The 17770-nt window shown below is 35.3% G+C and overlaps 1 protein-coding gene across 1 annotated transcript in view; it reads right to left on the bottom strand.

Moving 5' to 3' along the window:
* The window catches only part of LOC113052783 (BICD family-like cargo adapter 1), a 43746-nt gene that overhangs the window by 3717 nt on the left and 22259 nt on the right, over window positions 1–17770 (bottom strand). The window contains exons 5-10 of the mRNA XM_026217232.1: window positions 17136–17282; window positions 14042–14221; window positions 12043–12261; window positions 11823–11966; window positions 11612–11742; window positions 10306–10426 (exon numbers count right to left, since the gene is read on the bottom strand). Coding sequence (XP_026073017.1) covers window positions 10306–10426; window positions 11612–11742; window positions 11823–11966; window positions 12043–12261; window positions 14042–14221; window positions 17136–17282 — 942 coding nt within the window. The remainder of the gene's footprint in view (window positions 1–10305; window positions 10427–11611; window positions 11743–11822; window positions 11967–12042; window positions 12262–14041; window positions 14222–17135; window positions 17283–17770) is intronic.

The following is a 17770-nucleotide window of genomic DNA, read 5'->3' as shown; positions in this document are numbered from 1 at the left end:
CCAAAGAACACATCAACTGGCCTAAAGAGAAATGGAGGAACATTTTGTGGACTGATGAGAGTAAAATTGTTCTTTTTGGGTCCAAGGGCCACAGGCAGTTTGTGAGACGACCCCCAAACTCTGAATTCAAGCCACAGTACACAGTGAAGACAGTGAAGCATGGAGGTGCAAGCATCATGATATGGGCATGTTTCTCCTACTATGGTGTTGGGCCTATTTATCGCATACCAGGGATCATGGATCAGTTTGCATATGTTAAAATACTTGAAGAGGTCATGTTGCCCTATGCTGAAGAGGACATGCCCTTGAAATGGTTGTTTCAACAAGACAATGACCCAAAACACACTAGTAAACGGGCAAAGTCTTGGTTCCAAACCAACAAAATTAATGTTATGGAGAGGCCAGCCCAATCTCCAGACCTTAATCCAATTGAGAACTTGTGGGGTGATATCAAAAATGCTGTTTCTGAAGCAAAACCAAGAAATGTGAATGAATTGTGGAATGTTGTTAAAGAATCATGGAGTGGAATAACAGCTGAGAGGTGCCACAAGTTGGTTGACTCCATGCCACACAGATGTCAAGCAGTTTTAAAAAACTGTGGTCATACAACTAAATATTAGTTTAGCGATTCACAGGATTGCTAAATCCCAGAAAAAAAAAATGTTTGTACAAAATAGTTTTGAGTTTGTACAGTCAAAGGTAGACACTGCTATTTTTTTGAACACACCCCTTTCAACTAATTGCCCAATTGCACAGCCTTAAGAGCGTGCATATCATGAATGCTGGGTCTTGTTTGTTTTCTGACAATCTACTGAACCTACTGGTAACTTGTTTGCCACGTAGCAATAAAAAATATACTAAAAACCTTGATTATTCTGGTTAGTCACATTGTACTGCTATTATTTTGAACAAGACTGTATATATATATATATATATATATATATATATATATATATATATATATATATATATATATATGATTATTAAATATGATATTTGATTATTGTAAAAATAAAATATTTATTGTGCTAAAATAGCGTGCATTTATGAATTGTGTGCTGTAAGATAAGTAAATAAGGTCAGTGTTGTCTTCATGTTGGAGATAAAAGCAGGCAGAGAGAAAGAGGCTGACCACTGTGATTCATTACAGTTCTGCATCATAAAGAGCTCATTTACTGCTACTGAGGTCAGTGTTAATGAATGTCTCACACAGAACCAGGTTTACCATCTTGTGTTAGCACAAAATTTCATCTTCTCAGTTAAATCTTCCGCATTTGTTTATGCATTTGTTTCTAATATACATTTTTGTTTTCTAATACAATTTATTAATGTGATTATGTGACTGATCTCAGAGCCGGTTGTTTGAGAAGAAACAATGAAGCATGTAATCCTGATTTTCTCAACCTTTTGATCATGATATCCACTATGTATTGATTACGTTTGACTCTTTCCCTTAAATAAAATATATTCTAGAGCTGAATATCTTTGCCCGAACCACAAACAAAACCAGGTGAGCAGATCACTCTCTCACTATTTGATTGCTCTAGTCTTTATCCACTCATCATCATCATCATCCACCAATCAGAACACACAAGAACTCTTTGACCACAGCTGCTCAAATGATTCGCGAACCCGCTACGAACTCCCGAACTGACTCAAATGATTCGTAATCCCGTATCGAACTCCCGAACTGACTCAAATGATTCGCGATCCCCAAACTGAATCAAATGATTCGCGATCCCGCTCTGAACTCCCAAACTGACTCAAATGATTCGCGAACCCGCTACGAACTCCCGACCTGACTCAAATGATTCATGATCCCGTATCGAACTCCCGAACTGATTCAAATGATTCCCGAACCCGCTCCGAACTCCCGAACTGACTCAAATGATTCGTAATCCCGTATCGAACTCCCGAACTGACTCAAATGATTCGCGATCCCCAAACTGAATCAAATGATTCGCGATCCCGCTCTGAACTCCCAAACTGACTCAAATGATTCGCGAACCCGCTACGAACTCCCGACCTGACTCAAATGATTCATGATCCCGTATAGAACTCCCGAACTGATTCAAATGATTCCCGAACCCGCTCCGAACTCCCGAACTGACTCAAATGATTCGTGATCCCGTATTGCACTCCCAAACTGACTCAAATGATTCGCGAACCCCAAACTGATTCAAATGATTCGCGAACCCGCTTTGAACTCACGAACTGACTCAAATGATTCGTGATCCCGTATTGAACTCCCAAACTGACTCAAATGATTCGCGAACCCCAAACTGATTCAAATGATTCGCTAACTCGCTCCGAACTCCCAAACTGACTCAAATGATTCGCGATCCCCAAACTGATTCAAATGATTCGCGAACCCGCCCCGAACTCCCGAACTGATTCAAATGATCCGCGAAGCCGCTCCAAACTCCCGAACTGATTCAAATGATTTGCGATCCCCAAACTGACTCAAATGATTCGCGAACCCGCTCCGAACTCCCGAACTGACTCAAATGATTTACGCTCCATACTCCGAACTCCCAAAATGACTCAAATGATTTGCAAACCCGCTTTGATCTCCCAAACTGACTGAAATGAATCACGCTCTGAACTCCCGAACTGACTCAAATGATTCACAATCTGAAGTTCCCAACCAAATCAAATGGCACAGCCAGCACTACTATTGGCTTAGTTCTCTAATTTCATAACATTTACTGAAATTAAGGTAAGAAAAGTAAAATATGAATATTTCCATTCCGAACTGCTTTCCACGTCAAACATCCATGAACATAACCAGGTGAGCAGATCACTCTCTCTCTATTTGATTGCTCTAGTCTTTATCCACTCATCATCATCATGCACCAATCAGAACACACGAGAACTCTTTGACCACAGCTGCTGTTCTTCAAAAGCTCTTGCAGCAGCTCAACACTGGTTTTCTCTGAGGTGGTCGGATCACATCAGATTGTGGTTAATCTTGCAGATCATAATTATATTTACTCTTCCTCTCCCTGCAGTTTGGTAATATAAAGATTCCTCCTATGAACTCCCACCTCTTCTGTGGGTTTTATTGTTCTGGGTCTGAATTTGGGCTCCTGGGGTATCAAAAAAGAAACATTTTCAATTTCAATGGTGAACGTTATGACAACAAACTCTTAGAAAAAAGGGTTCATTGGGGTTCTATATAGAACCATAGGGTTCTTTACTCAACTCCAAAGAACCTTTTATGCTAAAAAGGTTCTATAATGACAAGAAAGAACCCTTTTGGCTCAAAGGTTCTTTAGGCTATTATTCATTCATATATTACATTATTCTGCAACATTTTATATTTGTAATTGAATTATTGTTTGTAGTAACTTAATATCACATTTTAATCATGCTGATTTTTGGAGAAAAACTGAAATGGCACTCTTCGTGTGATATTGATTAACTACATAAAATGATATAAATATATACATTTTCTAACCCCTATATCTTGAATTTTGTGATCATTCACATGCATTCATAAATGCATTTGAATACACCGAATAATGCAGTGAAAGAAGGCACTCAAAATGCAAATGCGCACTAGTATGACTTCATCATGATACTGTTAAAAGGCACATCATTAAAACAAAAAATACGAGTTCACATATTACACCTAAACACGCTTGGAAAATGTAATTAGAACTAGCTACTAAATTAGTTAAAAATGCCTATCCATATACAGCTATGATTCGTGAACCCCAAACTTACTCAAATGATCCGTGAACCCGCTCCGTACTCCCCAAACTGACTTAAATGATTCGCGAACCCGCTCAGAACTCCTGAACTGGCTCAAATAATTTGTGATCCCGTATCGAACACCCAAACTGATTCAAATGATTCGCGAACCCGCTCCGAACTCCCAAACTGGTTCAAATGATTCATGCTCCATACTCCGAACTCCCAAACTGGTTCAAATGATTCATGCTCCATACTCCGAACTCCCGGAACTGACTCAAATGATTCGCAAACCCGCTCCGAACTCCCGAACTGACTCAAATGATCCGCGAACCCGCTCCGAACTCCCGAACTGACTCAAATGATTTGCAAACCTGCTTTGAACTCCCAAACTGACTCAAATGATTCACAATCTGAAGTTCCCATCCAAATCAAATGACACCGCCAGCACTACTATTGGCTTAGTTCTCTAATTTCATAACATTTACTGATTTTAAGGTACGAAAAGTATGTTGTTAACAAATAAAATATCAATATTTCCATTCCGAACTGCTTTCCAAGTCAAACATCCGATGGGTTCGGGCTTAATTTATATAATCTTACATGGGCTCGGGCCGGTCTCAGGCTTGCGCTCCGGTTTGGTAAACGAGTGGTCATGTGATGTGTTTCGATTAGCGGGAGAAAGATGCGAAAATGGATGCTGAGTAGGTGTACAAGAGGCTTGCACCCTCTTAAAATGGATCTATCAAGAAATGAAGCTATAATGAAAGCACAGTGCTAGCTTAGTTGTGTAGTCTAATATGTGATACGTTGCCCACTTTTAAAAAGCGTGATGATACTTAACATCTTCATTTTGTGTCAGAAATTTCACACTTACATAAATTCACCCCGTCTGTGTTTGCGAAGCGACATGGATTGAATCATGAAATTCAGTCACAAATGGAACTTGCTGTATAAAGCAGAACGTCACGGAATTCGGCCATTTTTGAAAGAATAAATAAAAAGTAGGCTGTACATTTAATCCAATCTCAATATGGACTAGTGTCTTAAAAGTGTTGTTATACACGTCATGTTATACATGTTAAATACAATGAGTGCTTAATGTGTGCTCTACTACACACACACACACACACACACACACACACACACACACACACACACACACACACACACTGAAGCACGCGCTGTGTTTTCAGCTCTTCGCTATATTACACATGATGTAGGCTACACATGTGCACAGCGCGCTATGAGAGGATTTCAAGATAAAACTATCTTCATTCATTCGTATCGTGTACACAGATAGAAACTGCAATGTCTTTACGACAACCTGTCAAAATAAAATTTTGGTATAACTTGAGGAAATTTAAACAGAAATATAGTTTTATTGCACAGTACAGTATGCTATACTTCAAGTAGGCATAATAGCTAATAATAATAATAATAATATAGTTAATAATAATAGTTTATTAAAAAACACAGAAACTCTGTCTACAGCCCACCTCTACAAATGTCTACAACCCACCAAAATAAAAGTTGGTCCAACTCAAAAAAATATATATATATATGTAAGAAATTGCACAGTAAAATATACTTAAACAATAAAACAATAACACCATATTTTTTAAAAAAAATTCTAAAAGCACATTTGTATTTGTATAATGTTTATTATTATTGTCAGCTAAACAGTTTGCTTCCCCTCTCACACATCTGCCACTCATCACCTGTGTCTTAACATTAATGTCTTTCCTGTGATTATGCCCCTTACTTCTATCACACTTCTATCTCCTATTAAGTGAGATCACATTGTATGGTCACTTAATTCCTTATATGTTTCAAATGCAAGACATTGATTGCATGAGATTAGGTTTGTAAATGGCAGCCTGTACCCTTATGTAGTGTGTACATATACTATTTATCATCAAACTGTGATAACTGTGACTACATTCAGTATACAGGTGCTGATCATATAATTTGAATATCATCAAAAAGTTGATTTATTTCACTAATTCCATTCAAAAAGTGAAACTTTTTTTTAATATATTCATTCATAACACACAGACTGATATATTTCACATTTTTATTTCCAACTAAGGAAAATCCCAAATTCAGTATCTCAGAAAATTAAAATATTGTGAAAAGGTTCAATGTTGAAGACACCTGGTGCCACACTGTAATCAGCTAATTAACTCAAAACACCTGCAAAGGCCTTTAAATGGTCTCTCAGACTAGTTCTGTAGGCTACACAATCATGGGGAAGACTGCTGACTTGACAGTTGTCCAAAAGACGACCATTGACACAAAAGGTCATTGCAAAAGAGGCTGGCTGTTCACAGAGCTCTGTGTCCAAGCACATTAATAGAGAGGTGAAGGGAAGGAAAAGATGTGGTCGAAAAAAGTGTACAAGCAATAAGGATAACCGCACCCTGGAGAAGATTGTGAAACAAAACCCATTCAAAAATGTGGGGGAGATTCACAAAGAGTGGACTGCAGCTGGAGTAAGTGCTTCAAGAACCACTACACACAGACGTATGCAAGACATGGGTTTCAGCTGTCGCATTCCTTAAGTCAAGCCACAGACTTCGTCAGAAGCGTCTCGCTTCAAAAAGGACTTGACTGCTGCTGAGTGGTCCAAAGTTATGTTCTCTGATAAAAGTAAATTTAGCATTTCCTTTGGAAATCAGGGTCCCAGCGTCTGGAGGAAGAGAGGAGAGGCACACAATCCACGTTGCTTGAGGTCCAGTGTAAAGTTTCCACAGTCAGTGATGGTTTGGGGTGCCATGTCATCTGCTGGTGTTGGTCCACTGTGTTTTCTGAGGTCCAAGGTAAACACAGCCATATACCAGGAAGTTTTAGAGCACTTCATGCTTCCTGCTGCTGACCAACTTTATGAAGATGCAGATTTCATTTTCCAACAGGACTTGGCACCTGCACACAGTGCCAAAGCTACCAGCACCTGGTTTAAGGACCATGGTATCCCTGTTCTTAATTGGACAGCAAACTCGCCAGATCAGAAAATCTATGGGGTATCGGGAAGAGGAAGATGTGATATGCCAGAACCAAGAATGCAGAAGAGCTGAAGGCCACTATCAGAGCAACCTGGTCTCTCATAACACCTGAGCAGTGCCACAGACTGATCGACTCCATGCCACGCCGCACTGCTGCAGTAATTCAGGCAAAAGGAGCCCCAACTAAGTATTGAGTGCTGTACATGCTCATACTTTTCATTTTCATACTTTGTAGTTTGCCAAGATTTCTAAAAATCCTTTCTTTGTATTGGTCTTAAGTAATATTAAAATTTTCTGAGATCCTGAATTTGGGATTTTCCTTAGTTGTCAGTTATATTCATCAAAATTAAAAGAAATAAACATTTGAAATATGTCAGTCTGTGTGTAAGGAATGAATATAATATACAAGTTTCACTTTTTGAATGGAATTAGTGAAATAAGTAAATTTCTTGATGATATTCTAATTATATGATCAGCACTTGTATATATGTCTGCCATATGTTGCCACCCCTCAAAAATTCCTGCCCCCTTCTCGCCACCCCATCAATATTTTCCTAGATCCACCACTGAGTGGATTCAATCATTTTCCTCCACAAAAACATGTAAGATTAGCCAAATCTCTATGAGTAAAGGTTTTTTAAATGATAACTAAATATTTATTGAGTCTTAAATGCAAAATGTGGACAGAGTAGCCTATTTACGCTAATGTTGGCATTATTCTTTAATTAAACGTCAGCTGCTAGTGGCGAAGCAAATCCGGCGGAGCCTTTATTCTTATTTCGTAATTGCCAAATACCCATCTTAATTTAAAATTTATCTTACTTTGATTTTTTTTTTTTTTTTTTTAAAGACTTGTTTTTATTGGTGCGTTGGTCTATTTATAGGCTAAATAAGCCTATGTCTATTGAGAGTGCTGAGATGTTACAATGTTACAGAGGATTTATTTTATTTCTTTATTCCAACTTCCAAGTGGTCTAGTGACTAGTCTACGTTAGTTATGAATAAATTATGCTAAATCATGTATAAATTACTCTTCTTGACAAAAGGCAAAAGAGCTGTGTGTGTGCGCACATTTGAATAATGTCGGGCTGTAAACGGGTTCAGGCTTTTACAAAGCTGTCAATCAAAATGTACTTGTCGGGCTCAGGATGAAACCTGTCGGGCTCGGGTTCTGTCGGGCCTAACTTTTATGGCCCGATTACAGCTCTAATATATTCAACCTTTCTAAAGAAGCTGGTGCCCCAAGTAATATTGAAAATTATATTCTATTGCAAATTCATGATTTCAGGATGGATTGTTAGTCATTTTAACAGGAAAGGGTTTGTATACAAATACATATGTATACAAACTTGCGATTTTAACCTTATTAAAGTTATAAGTTAACCTTATTAAATTTAGTTGCTTTACCATATATATATATATATATATATATATATATATATATATATATATATATATATATATATATATATATATATATACAAAATACATTTTTAAACAAAATATATGTAAGGCTTTTACAAGTATTTTTTTACAATAAAGTTATAATTAGCAACACTGGTTTTATTTTAATTTTAAATGGTTAGTATTTTTTGTGTTTTTGTCATTTTATTATTTTTTTTTAAGGTCTTTTTGAAATAGGATATTTAATTTGTATATTTTATTGTAATTTTAATTGAAGACAATACATGCAATGTCTTTAGATGTATTTTTTTAATTTTACAGTAAAGTTTGTTTAGTAGTCAGTTAAGTCAGTTTTATTTTAGTATCATTAATATAGTTTCAGTCTGCATTAAAATTAGATTTATATGTGTGTGTATATATATATGTGTATATATATATATATATATATATATATATATATATATATATATATATATATATATATATATATATATATAAGAGGTGGGCATAGAGTAATTTTTTTAATCTAGATTAATCTCACTGTGATCTTGAAATTAATCTAGATTAATCTAGATTAAAATGGCTCATTCGAATTCTGCCGACGGCATTCAGAATATGTGTGTTACCCAAATAACCCAAATAAAATTGACAAACAGTAAGTCTTTGAGAAGGGGTTTATCAAGCTTGATGGTGCATTAGAAATGTACATCTCCTGTTTCCAAAATGCATCACAAACTGCTTGAAAAAGCTGTAAACTAATTCCACATTGCACAAGAGGGGACCCGGTGAAGGTTGTACCAGTGGGCCCTGTTTGAAATTGTCTAATTTGTATGTTCGTTTATTTTTATTTATTTGTGCTATTTACACAATGTTTAAGGTTTTTGTAAGTTTGTAAGCGTCAAGGTACAGAAACTAAATAATTAAATGTAAAAAAGCACTGGATAGTCTTCAATATAAAAATGAAATATACAATCAAACCTACATTTATTCAGACACCTTCAGCGTTTCTCACATTATTACAGTTTTGCTATATATATAAAAAAATATATCTGGTGCCAGAATAATTTTTGGTTTGACTGTTAAAACTACAAAGTAGTCAAGAGCAGTGAGTGATTTTCATTTTCATTTTCTTGGATTAACATTACAGCAGCCAGTAGCTAAATTAGGCGTGGTCACTTTAAGAGACCATGAACGCATCCAATATAATACATAACTGACAGTTTTTTCGAGCATAATTTCCAAGGTGGATATTTTGACATATTTCGTATGTATTTGTCGGGACTAGAGCAAAAATAAGCAAATTCGACACTTGAAAACGCTTATTTTTAGCGTCTCGAGACGCCTTTCTCTGCGTGAGCCCTGAACACCAGAACACCGCGAGTACTGAATCGGGCTCTTTCACATCTTGTTGTTTGTTTCAAACAGCGATTTGTATTTGTTCGTTCCGGTGCAGGAGGGACTTTGAGGAGAACTTCGCAGAAGAGAGCTCGGTTCAGTGTCGCTGTCCGTTAGGCTGGCCTCAACCAGTCAGTTATATAAAATAAAAAGCTGAAAGTCATCATAGCTCGCTTAGTATAGACCCAGCTCCCAACCCAACTTTGAGAATAGATTAACGGCGATATTTTTTTTATCGCCCGATAAGAGTCTCGCGTTAACGCAGCACGTTAACGGCGATAACGGCCCACCATTAATATATATATATATATATATATGTGTATATATATATATATATATATGTGTGTATATATATATATATATATATATATATATATATATATATATATATATATATATATATATATATATATTCTGTTTATTTTCATTTTAAACTTTCTGTAAATTTGTGTATGTTATAATTTTTATTCGTTTTCACAAAGTCGTAAAATGTATTTTTTTTTTTTGTTAAAATTTTACTTAATGTTTATTTTAGTTACTAATATTAATAACCCTGCTACTTTATTACCTGGTCATGGTGTGTGGAATTTCTCTTGTTTGGCTAGTGTCTGCATTGACATTATTTTTAGTATCATTTCTAGATACTTCCAGAAACTCAGGCTGTAGAAAGAGTGCACTTTAAATGCAAATCAGCTTTTTGGCGTACCATTTTCTTTCATGTTGATCTGATCTGAGTGCACTAATGTGTGTGTGTGTGTGTGTGTGTGTGAGAGAGAGAGAGAGAGAGAGAGAGAGAGACACGAACCTGCCAGGCTTCTAACTGCTGAGACAGGTTGAGTTTCTGCTGTATAGCATCCAACAGCTGACTGTTTAAAGACATGATGTCTATCTTACACTTCGCCAGCTCCATCTCTACGGCTTTCTTCCTGTAACAGGGAAAAGAAGAGATACAAAAATGGTATCTGAGGTTAATGTTGTGATTGGCAGAATGAGGTCACAGTTACAGGCTGCAGAAACTCATATGTAAAAACAGAAAGTATTTTTTTCTGAGATTAGATTAAGTTTATTGAACTCAAGACATCTACAGGAATATTCTCTATCTCTATCTAATGTAGCTGTAAGGAAATGCAGAAAATGACCCTTTTGAGATGTTCTCACAGGGAAATTAGTTTATAAAGATATTGAATAATGTCCATATTCCCATTTAAAAATGGAAACAGTTGTATTTTAGTGGGTAGCTGTGTTTGTATTATTTACTGGTAAAATAGTAAATCTGCCACAACTTGAGGAATTATTAAAGCTACAAACTTTACTTTCAGATAATGCAATATTAATGAAGTAAAAGGCTACTTAAGTGCAGTTATAAAAAGGTACACTTTGAAGATTATATATTTCTTAACAAACTTTACACTTTCAACAAGTTAATTTGGTAATTTGGAAAGAATATAACATTCAAAGTTTTACTTTAAAGTGCATTTATTTTTAACGTTTATATTTTTACGTTTTAAAGTTGTGATTTAAAGAAGTACACTTATTTGCACAAAATATACTAACATACTAAATCACATGTTAAGTACTTGACTGAATTACAGTATTGCATGAAGTTAATATATTTTAAATATAGTAAACTGCAAGTTAATCATTACAAATGTGTAATTAAAAATATTTAAATGCATGACACAAAATTCAACCGCAAAAATAATAAAATGCTTAAATATGAAAAAAAAACTACTTAAGTGGAAACTGAACGTGATCTTTAAAACACTTACTTGCATCGTAATTGTGATTAAATATAAATGTATTAAAGTTTTAACTGATTTTAAATGGAATTAGGTGAACCTAACAGTGTCCTACTTAAGTAGGGCTTCAGTACATCTTTATTATATTTAAAGTGTGAGAGACATGGAAAATGAACTTTAAAGAGAAAGTTCAGACAAAAGTGAACATTTTCTGAATCTTTTGTTAGACTCTCATTCAGCAATTGATGTAATCCTTAATTTCTCCAAATCTGTTCAAATGATGAATAAATAAAGACATCTTGGACGGTGAGTACATTTTCATTGTTAGGTGAACTATTCATTTAAAAGCATAAATGTAAATGTGTGCAGTACTTGACAATGGCTTCATCTCTGTCTCGTATAGCGCTCTGCAACTGTTCGTTGGGCTTGTGTACTTCTGCCATCGCTCTCAAGTGCTCATTTTCCTCTCTCGAAGAAGAAACTTCTACTGAGAGCAACGCCACCTACAGGATCCAGAGCAGGACAGGTGAATGAATTAACTCAGGTATTTATGAACAGTCTGTATGTATTTATGTGTGTCTACCTGGTTATGGAGCTGTAGCACCTCTTCCTGGCTGTTGCGTGTTTTTTCTTGCTCCTGATCGTACAGTTCTCTAAGCTCTCGCAGCTCCTCGTTTAGTTTCCGCACCTGCTCCTCCAGAACGTCCTCATCACTGCGCCGTGAACTCTGGATGCACACAAAACAAACATTTAATAATAATAATAATCTGAATGTTCTCAGTGAAACATGCGATCATTGTTACCGTAGATTCGTTGCCGTCCAGCAGGTTTTGCGTGAGTCTGCGCAGCTCCAGAAGATTTGCGTGCAAACTCCCCGTGGGGACGTCTTTAGCCGACAGCGACTCCGAAGACTCGTCCATGGATGAGTCTGTGGATAAGGCGGAGTCTGTGATGTCATTTCCTCTCAGCTGGGAACAGATGGAGCGCACATGACAGTAAGCCTCCCACAGCTGCAGCCGGAGCTGAAGGAAAGATTATGGAAATCATAGACTTTAAAAGTACATATCTAAGTGCAAACTGAATATAATCTGTTCTCACACTTGTTAATTGCAATTAAATTAAAAACTGTTATAGTCTCAATTTACATTAACTCTTTCCCCGCCATTGATGGGTTTTTATGGCTTTTTGTGGTTTCACTGTTATACACTAGGGGGCGACCTCTTATGTAAACAGCTGCATATTAAAAATAACGTGATCACTTACATTTATGCATTTGGCAGACACTTTTATCCAAAAGCAACTTAAAGTGCATTTAGGCTATTATTTTTTTAATCATATGTGTGTTCCCTGGGAATTGAACCCAGAACCTTATGCACTGCTAACGCAGTGCTCTAGCACTGAGCCACAGGAACGATCATCAGCAATAGACAGCATATAAATGAAAACTGCTTAATTTTACAGAGTAAAATATTGATCCAGGAGGTGGTATATGTCTGTGCAAGCTTTGGAGGTGTTGATTGAAGCAATTAATGGATTTATGCCTTGATAATCATACTGCATATTATCCAGATGTAGTTTGTGATAATAATGTGATTTTTCACCTTTTTGCACAAAACTTAAAATTTTTATGAAACCTACTTAAAAAAATAAATAATGCTTTTATGTTTTAAAGTACAGAGGCTCTGATCTTGATTTTGGTGTATTGCATTCAAATATTCATACAGCAAAATATACTGGAGGACATCAAATTTTAGTGGAAATCTTTAAAAACACTGGCCTTGGCTGGCAACTTTTTTTCAAAAATCCTGGTGGAGAAAAGAGTTAAATGCACATAGATGAACTTCAGAGTTTTTTTTTTTTTTTTTGTCTTCTTAAGTAGGACTTAAGTACATTTTTATATGTAATTACATAATTCAGTTTTCTTTGAAATATGGTAAAAGTGTACTGACAAGCATGCCATTTCTACTGAAACTTGAATGTCATGTATTTAAATATATATTCATAATTAGACTATTATGAATTTGCAATTTAGTACATTTAACTTTTAATGTAATATAAAATAAGACACTACAGGTAAACATAATCAAGTATGTGCTTCAGTATGTTAGTCGACACATCAAGACAAGTGTACATTTTGAAAGCTCAACATTAAAACATTAAAATATAATGATTTATAATGTACTTTAAAGCAAAACCTTTTATTTTACAGTATTTAAGTACAAACTTTAGTTAAGAAATGGTCATGAAAGTGTCTCTCTTTAAGCTATGCTCAATGGGCCTTTTATTTCATTAATAATACAGTATCTTATTTGCAAGTAGGTTTTTTTAAGAAATGTACTTTTAATATCTGAAGTTCACTAGTGTTCATTGCACATTCAATACAATGGAGCACACTTCTATTTCACAAGGGTCATTCTGCGCAGTTTATCCAGTAAATCATGTGACTTGATCACATTTGCAATTTTACCAGTAAGAATGTCACATATTTTTTTTTAAATCTGTTTCCATTATTTTTTTTCAGTGGTTTGTGAATGCAGTTTTGAAGATAATTGTATATGCATTTCTCATGCAAAAAGCCATTTCTAGCATATCAAATATTTGTTGGTTTTTTATTAATTAATGTGTTTTATTAACGTCTACACCTACCCCAACCCTTAACTTAACCTAATGCAAATACAGCAATTAATTGTTGTTCAACATGACGACAATAAGGCAAAATTTATGTAGAACAATATGGCCATAGTTGTATCCCTTCTAGCCCAATCAGACGGTCTCTTCCTGGGCAGTCGATGGCTGATGTACCTGCTCTCTCTCCTGCTCCAGCTCCTCCTGCTCCATGCTCTGCTCGATCTCACAGAGGATGCTGTGTGGGTTCGGACTGAAGCCCTGTAGACTGCGTTCCTCCTTCAGCTCCTCCAAACGAGCGCTCAGCTTCCGTTGAGACATGCGCACTTCCTGCAGCTCCAGCTGACTCTGACGCAGCTGATATGAACACACGAGAGTCAGAAAACACTTAAAACACACCTGAGGGAACACGCCGAGCACTAAAAACAATCCCTGACTCACCCCTGAGAAATAACCCAGACAAACTCGACTCGTCCGTCAGTGCAAATACAGCGTCATGCTCAAGCAAGCATGTGCAGTTACTCATGTCATTGTCTAAATATGCTATTCTCTGGTATTTTTGTCCCCTGTGATTTATTTATTCCATGACCGCAAGTGCCTGATAATAGAAATAAATCAGTGTTGGTAATGATGCGATTCATCTCTGAGCTCAGCGTTCACCGTTATGCTCTATTAGACTGACTGTAAGGCCATATTAAAGAATTAGTTCTCTTCCATAATAAAGATTTTCTGATAATTTACTCACCCCCATGTCATCCAAGATGTTTATGGCTTTCTGTCTTCAGTCGCAAATACATTAAGGTTTTTGAGGAAAACATTCCAGGATTTTTCTCCATGTAATGGACTTCAAGGAGGACTGACTTGTAGTTTCAGTGCAGCTTCAAAGTTCTCTACACGTTCCCAGCCGAGGAATAAGGCTAGTAATTATCTAGTAAAACCCTTGGTCAGTTTCTTTGTGAATTTGGAGATCATAAGATTTTCACCCCACTCTTCCTTTCTGAACTTGATTACAAGGACAAAGAGCTGACAGCATATAACTTTTTCAATGTGATTACGTCCTGCGTGAATTTGCACGCAAAGAGGTGGGGATGTGGGTGGAGCTGGATGCTGAAACCACGCCCACCTAGGTAGACCTAGCAATCAAGTGGCCACGCCCTTAATTATGCAGAACTTTTAGACTTAATATAATTTAAATGGATGCGTTATAAAAAAATTCAACCCCTCACAATTGTCATGAAGGGATAAATGTGCTATATAGACCAAATCCACTTTTTGTACCAGGCTGTAAACATGTTTTTTTTTTCTGCTGTAAAGTTTGTCATTTTAACATGGGGGGTGTGGGGTTTGGGATTGACTCCATTTTGGAGCCAGTCTCTGTACCCTTATAGTATTTTTGTATTATATATATTGTATAATGGCTTCATTGTATTTTATAATAGGTCCTATAGTAATAATATGTTATAGTATAGTTGACTATATACTGTAGAAATACTGTGTTAATGCATGATAAAATAATTATCTGTTAAATAATTTAACGTGTTAACTTGCCCAGCCCTAATTCTAAGGAAATATCATTCAGATTTATTTCAGTTAGTTCCTTTTATTCTTTTTTTCCAGTCACCGACATCATTCATTTTAAACCAATTTATAAAAACTATTTTTCATTTCTTTAGAGGTAAATCTTTCTTTAGTGAAGAAATACATTTCTTAGAGCGCATTTTAACAACAGCATGTTCTGTAAATCCTAAACGCTGGAGAACTGGAGGCCGTCCAACGAAACACAAATAACAGTGAATCAGACGATCAAACACATGCAGCTGTTTCTCCATTAAAAGAATTAACTGCTAATCTCTAAAAACACAGAATCAAATGGAGCAAGAACAGGAATGACTTCTGTGGAATCACTTTTTTATTTGTTATTGTCACTCAGTTTTTCTGCTGAGTTTTCTTTGACTTTATTTTATCCAGAATCAAAACAGTGCAGGTGCAGATCAGTCAGAACATATTGTTCGGCTGGTTTTACCTGTCAGAATTAACCTCAGAATCAAAAGAGTGAAATAAAAAATATATCTTGCTAAAACACAAGGAACCATAAGAATTGTTAACACTATTGTATTTTTTCATGTTAATTAAAGAAATGTATTTATAAATCATGGTAGCTCTTTTGTATTGCATTTAATTTATCCTCAATTTATTAATAATAAAAAAACTAATTACTGTATTTTACTAATAAGAAACATTTTGAAAATAATGAGAATTGCAAAAAGAAAAGAAAAAAAAACTATATTAAAACATACAGCTGAATTACAATAATGAGAATTTGAGGAGAATGTTTAATTGTCTTGAAAATAGTTTCACAATACAGTTATTTTAATGCTCCTTAAATAGGCTTTATTTGCATAAGACTAAATATAACTAAGTCTTGTTTGTTTCTTTCACAAGCATGTTCAAGTTCTTGAAAGATTTAATAAGATTCAACCAAAGTGAATAAAACTTTTTTTTAGTCTTGTCTTTTTTCCTAAAGTACAGGATAAATCACTCAATCAATAATACAAGTAAAACTTACTTAAAATATGTATAGGGATTAATTTTAATATATATATATATATATATATATATATATATATATATATATATATATATATATATATATATATATATATATATATATATATATATATATATATATTATTATTATTATTATTATTTATTAATTTATTTTTTGGTCATATGGGAATGAAGTAAAAAACAACCTAAAGCAGGGTATTTTTTGAGAAGTAATATATATTAAGAGTTGTTTTCAGAGAAAAAATGGTTGCACTTTATTTTACAGTACGTGTACTAACATGAACTTATAGTGTACTTACAGTGTATTTATCTAAGAAAGTTCTGGTAATACAAGGTAACTACATGGGGTAAGGTTAGGTTTAGGGGTAGGTTCAGGGTTAGTACCTAGTTATTACATAGTTATTGTAATTAATATAATAAGTACATAGTATGTACATGAGGAACAGGACTGTAAAATAAAGTGCTAACGAAAAAAAAAAAAAATATATATATATATATATATATTTTTTTTTATTTATTTTTTTGAGTTTGAAACATGAATGCTTATTCATTTCCAATCATATACAGTTTTGATTCCAATGTTGATTGGTTCTCAGTGTTCAGGTATTTACTGAAAACTTTGAAAATGCTAAAAATGAAAATGATTTACTAGAACATAAATAGTGATTATAATGTGTGTGTCTGCAGTGTGATGGTCGCTCACCTGTAAGTCCTTCTGGTGACACAGTTTCTCCAGCACCAGCGTTCGCTCTCTCAGCTCTTCACTCATGTGCTGCAGCTGCTGGTTTTCCTCCAGCATGGCGTTCACACGTCGCTCAAGTTCCTGCTTACGATCTGACAACATCTTTATCTGCACAAGGAGAGCGGGAAGAACACCAGGTTACGGACATCAGCATTCTACAGCTTAGTTTAAACCTATTCAGAGCAAAACATCTGCAAACTTTCTGAGTCACGATATATCTTATATAGTATATGAGTCTAATGTATCTGAAAAACTCAAGTGTGATTTCGTGGATTAGTTTAAACTCTCCTGTAGTTGTAGGAATGCTGTGTTGCCAGGCATCGGTTGGGAGTCACTAACACCTCCACAGTCAGGAATGTGCTCTTGATAACGGGAATATTGCACAACAACTCTTAGAAAATGCTATTGCTCGCAGTTTGCTGCTTTTTTATAGTTCAGGATATAGATGAGTTTGTTTCTTCATGGGAAGAGATTTGGAGAAATTTAGCATTAATTTTAGCTGTCGCTTCCAGCTAAAATATGTGCTCAGATCAAACAGCATTTACAAACCAAAACAGCTCTAAACAGACATGTGAGTGGATTTTGATGTGAGAGAC

Source organism: Carassius auratus, chromosome 33, assembly GCF_003368295.1.
Source record: "Carassius auratus strain Wakin chromosome 33, ASM336829v1, whole genome shotgun sequence".
Lineage (NCBI taxonomy): Eukaryota > Metazoa > Chordata > Actinopteri > Cypriniformes > Cyprinidae > Carassius > Carassius auratus.
Note: the sequence above shows the minus strand (reverse complement) of the source record. Positions and strands in the feature narration are given on the sequence as shown.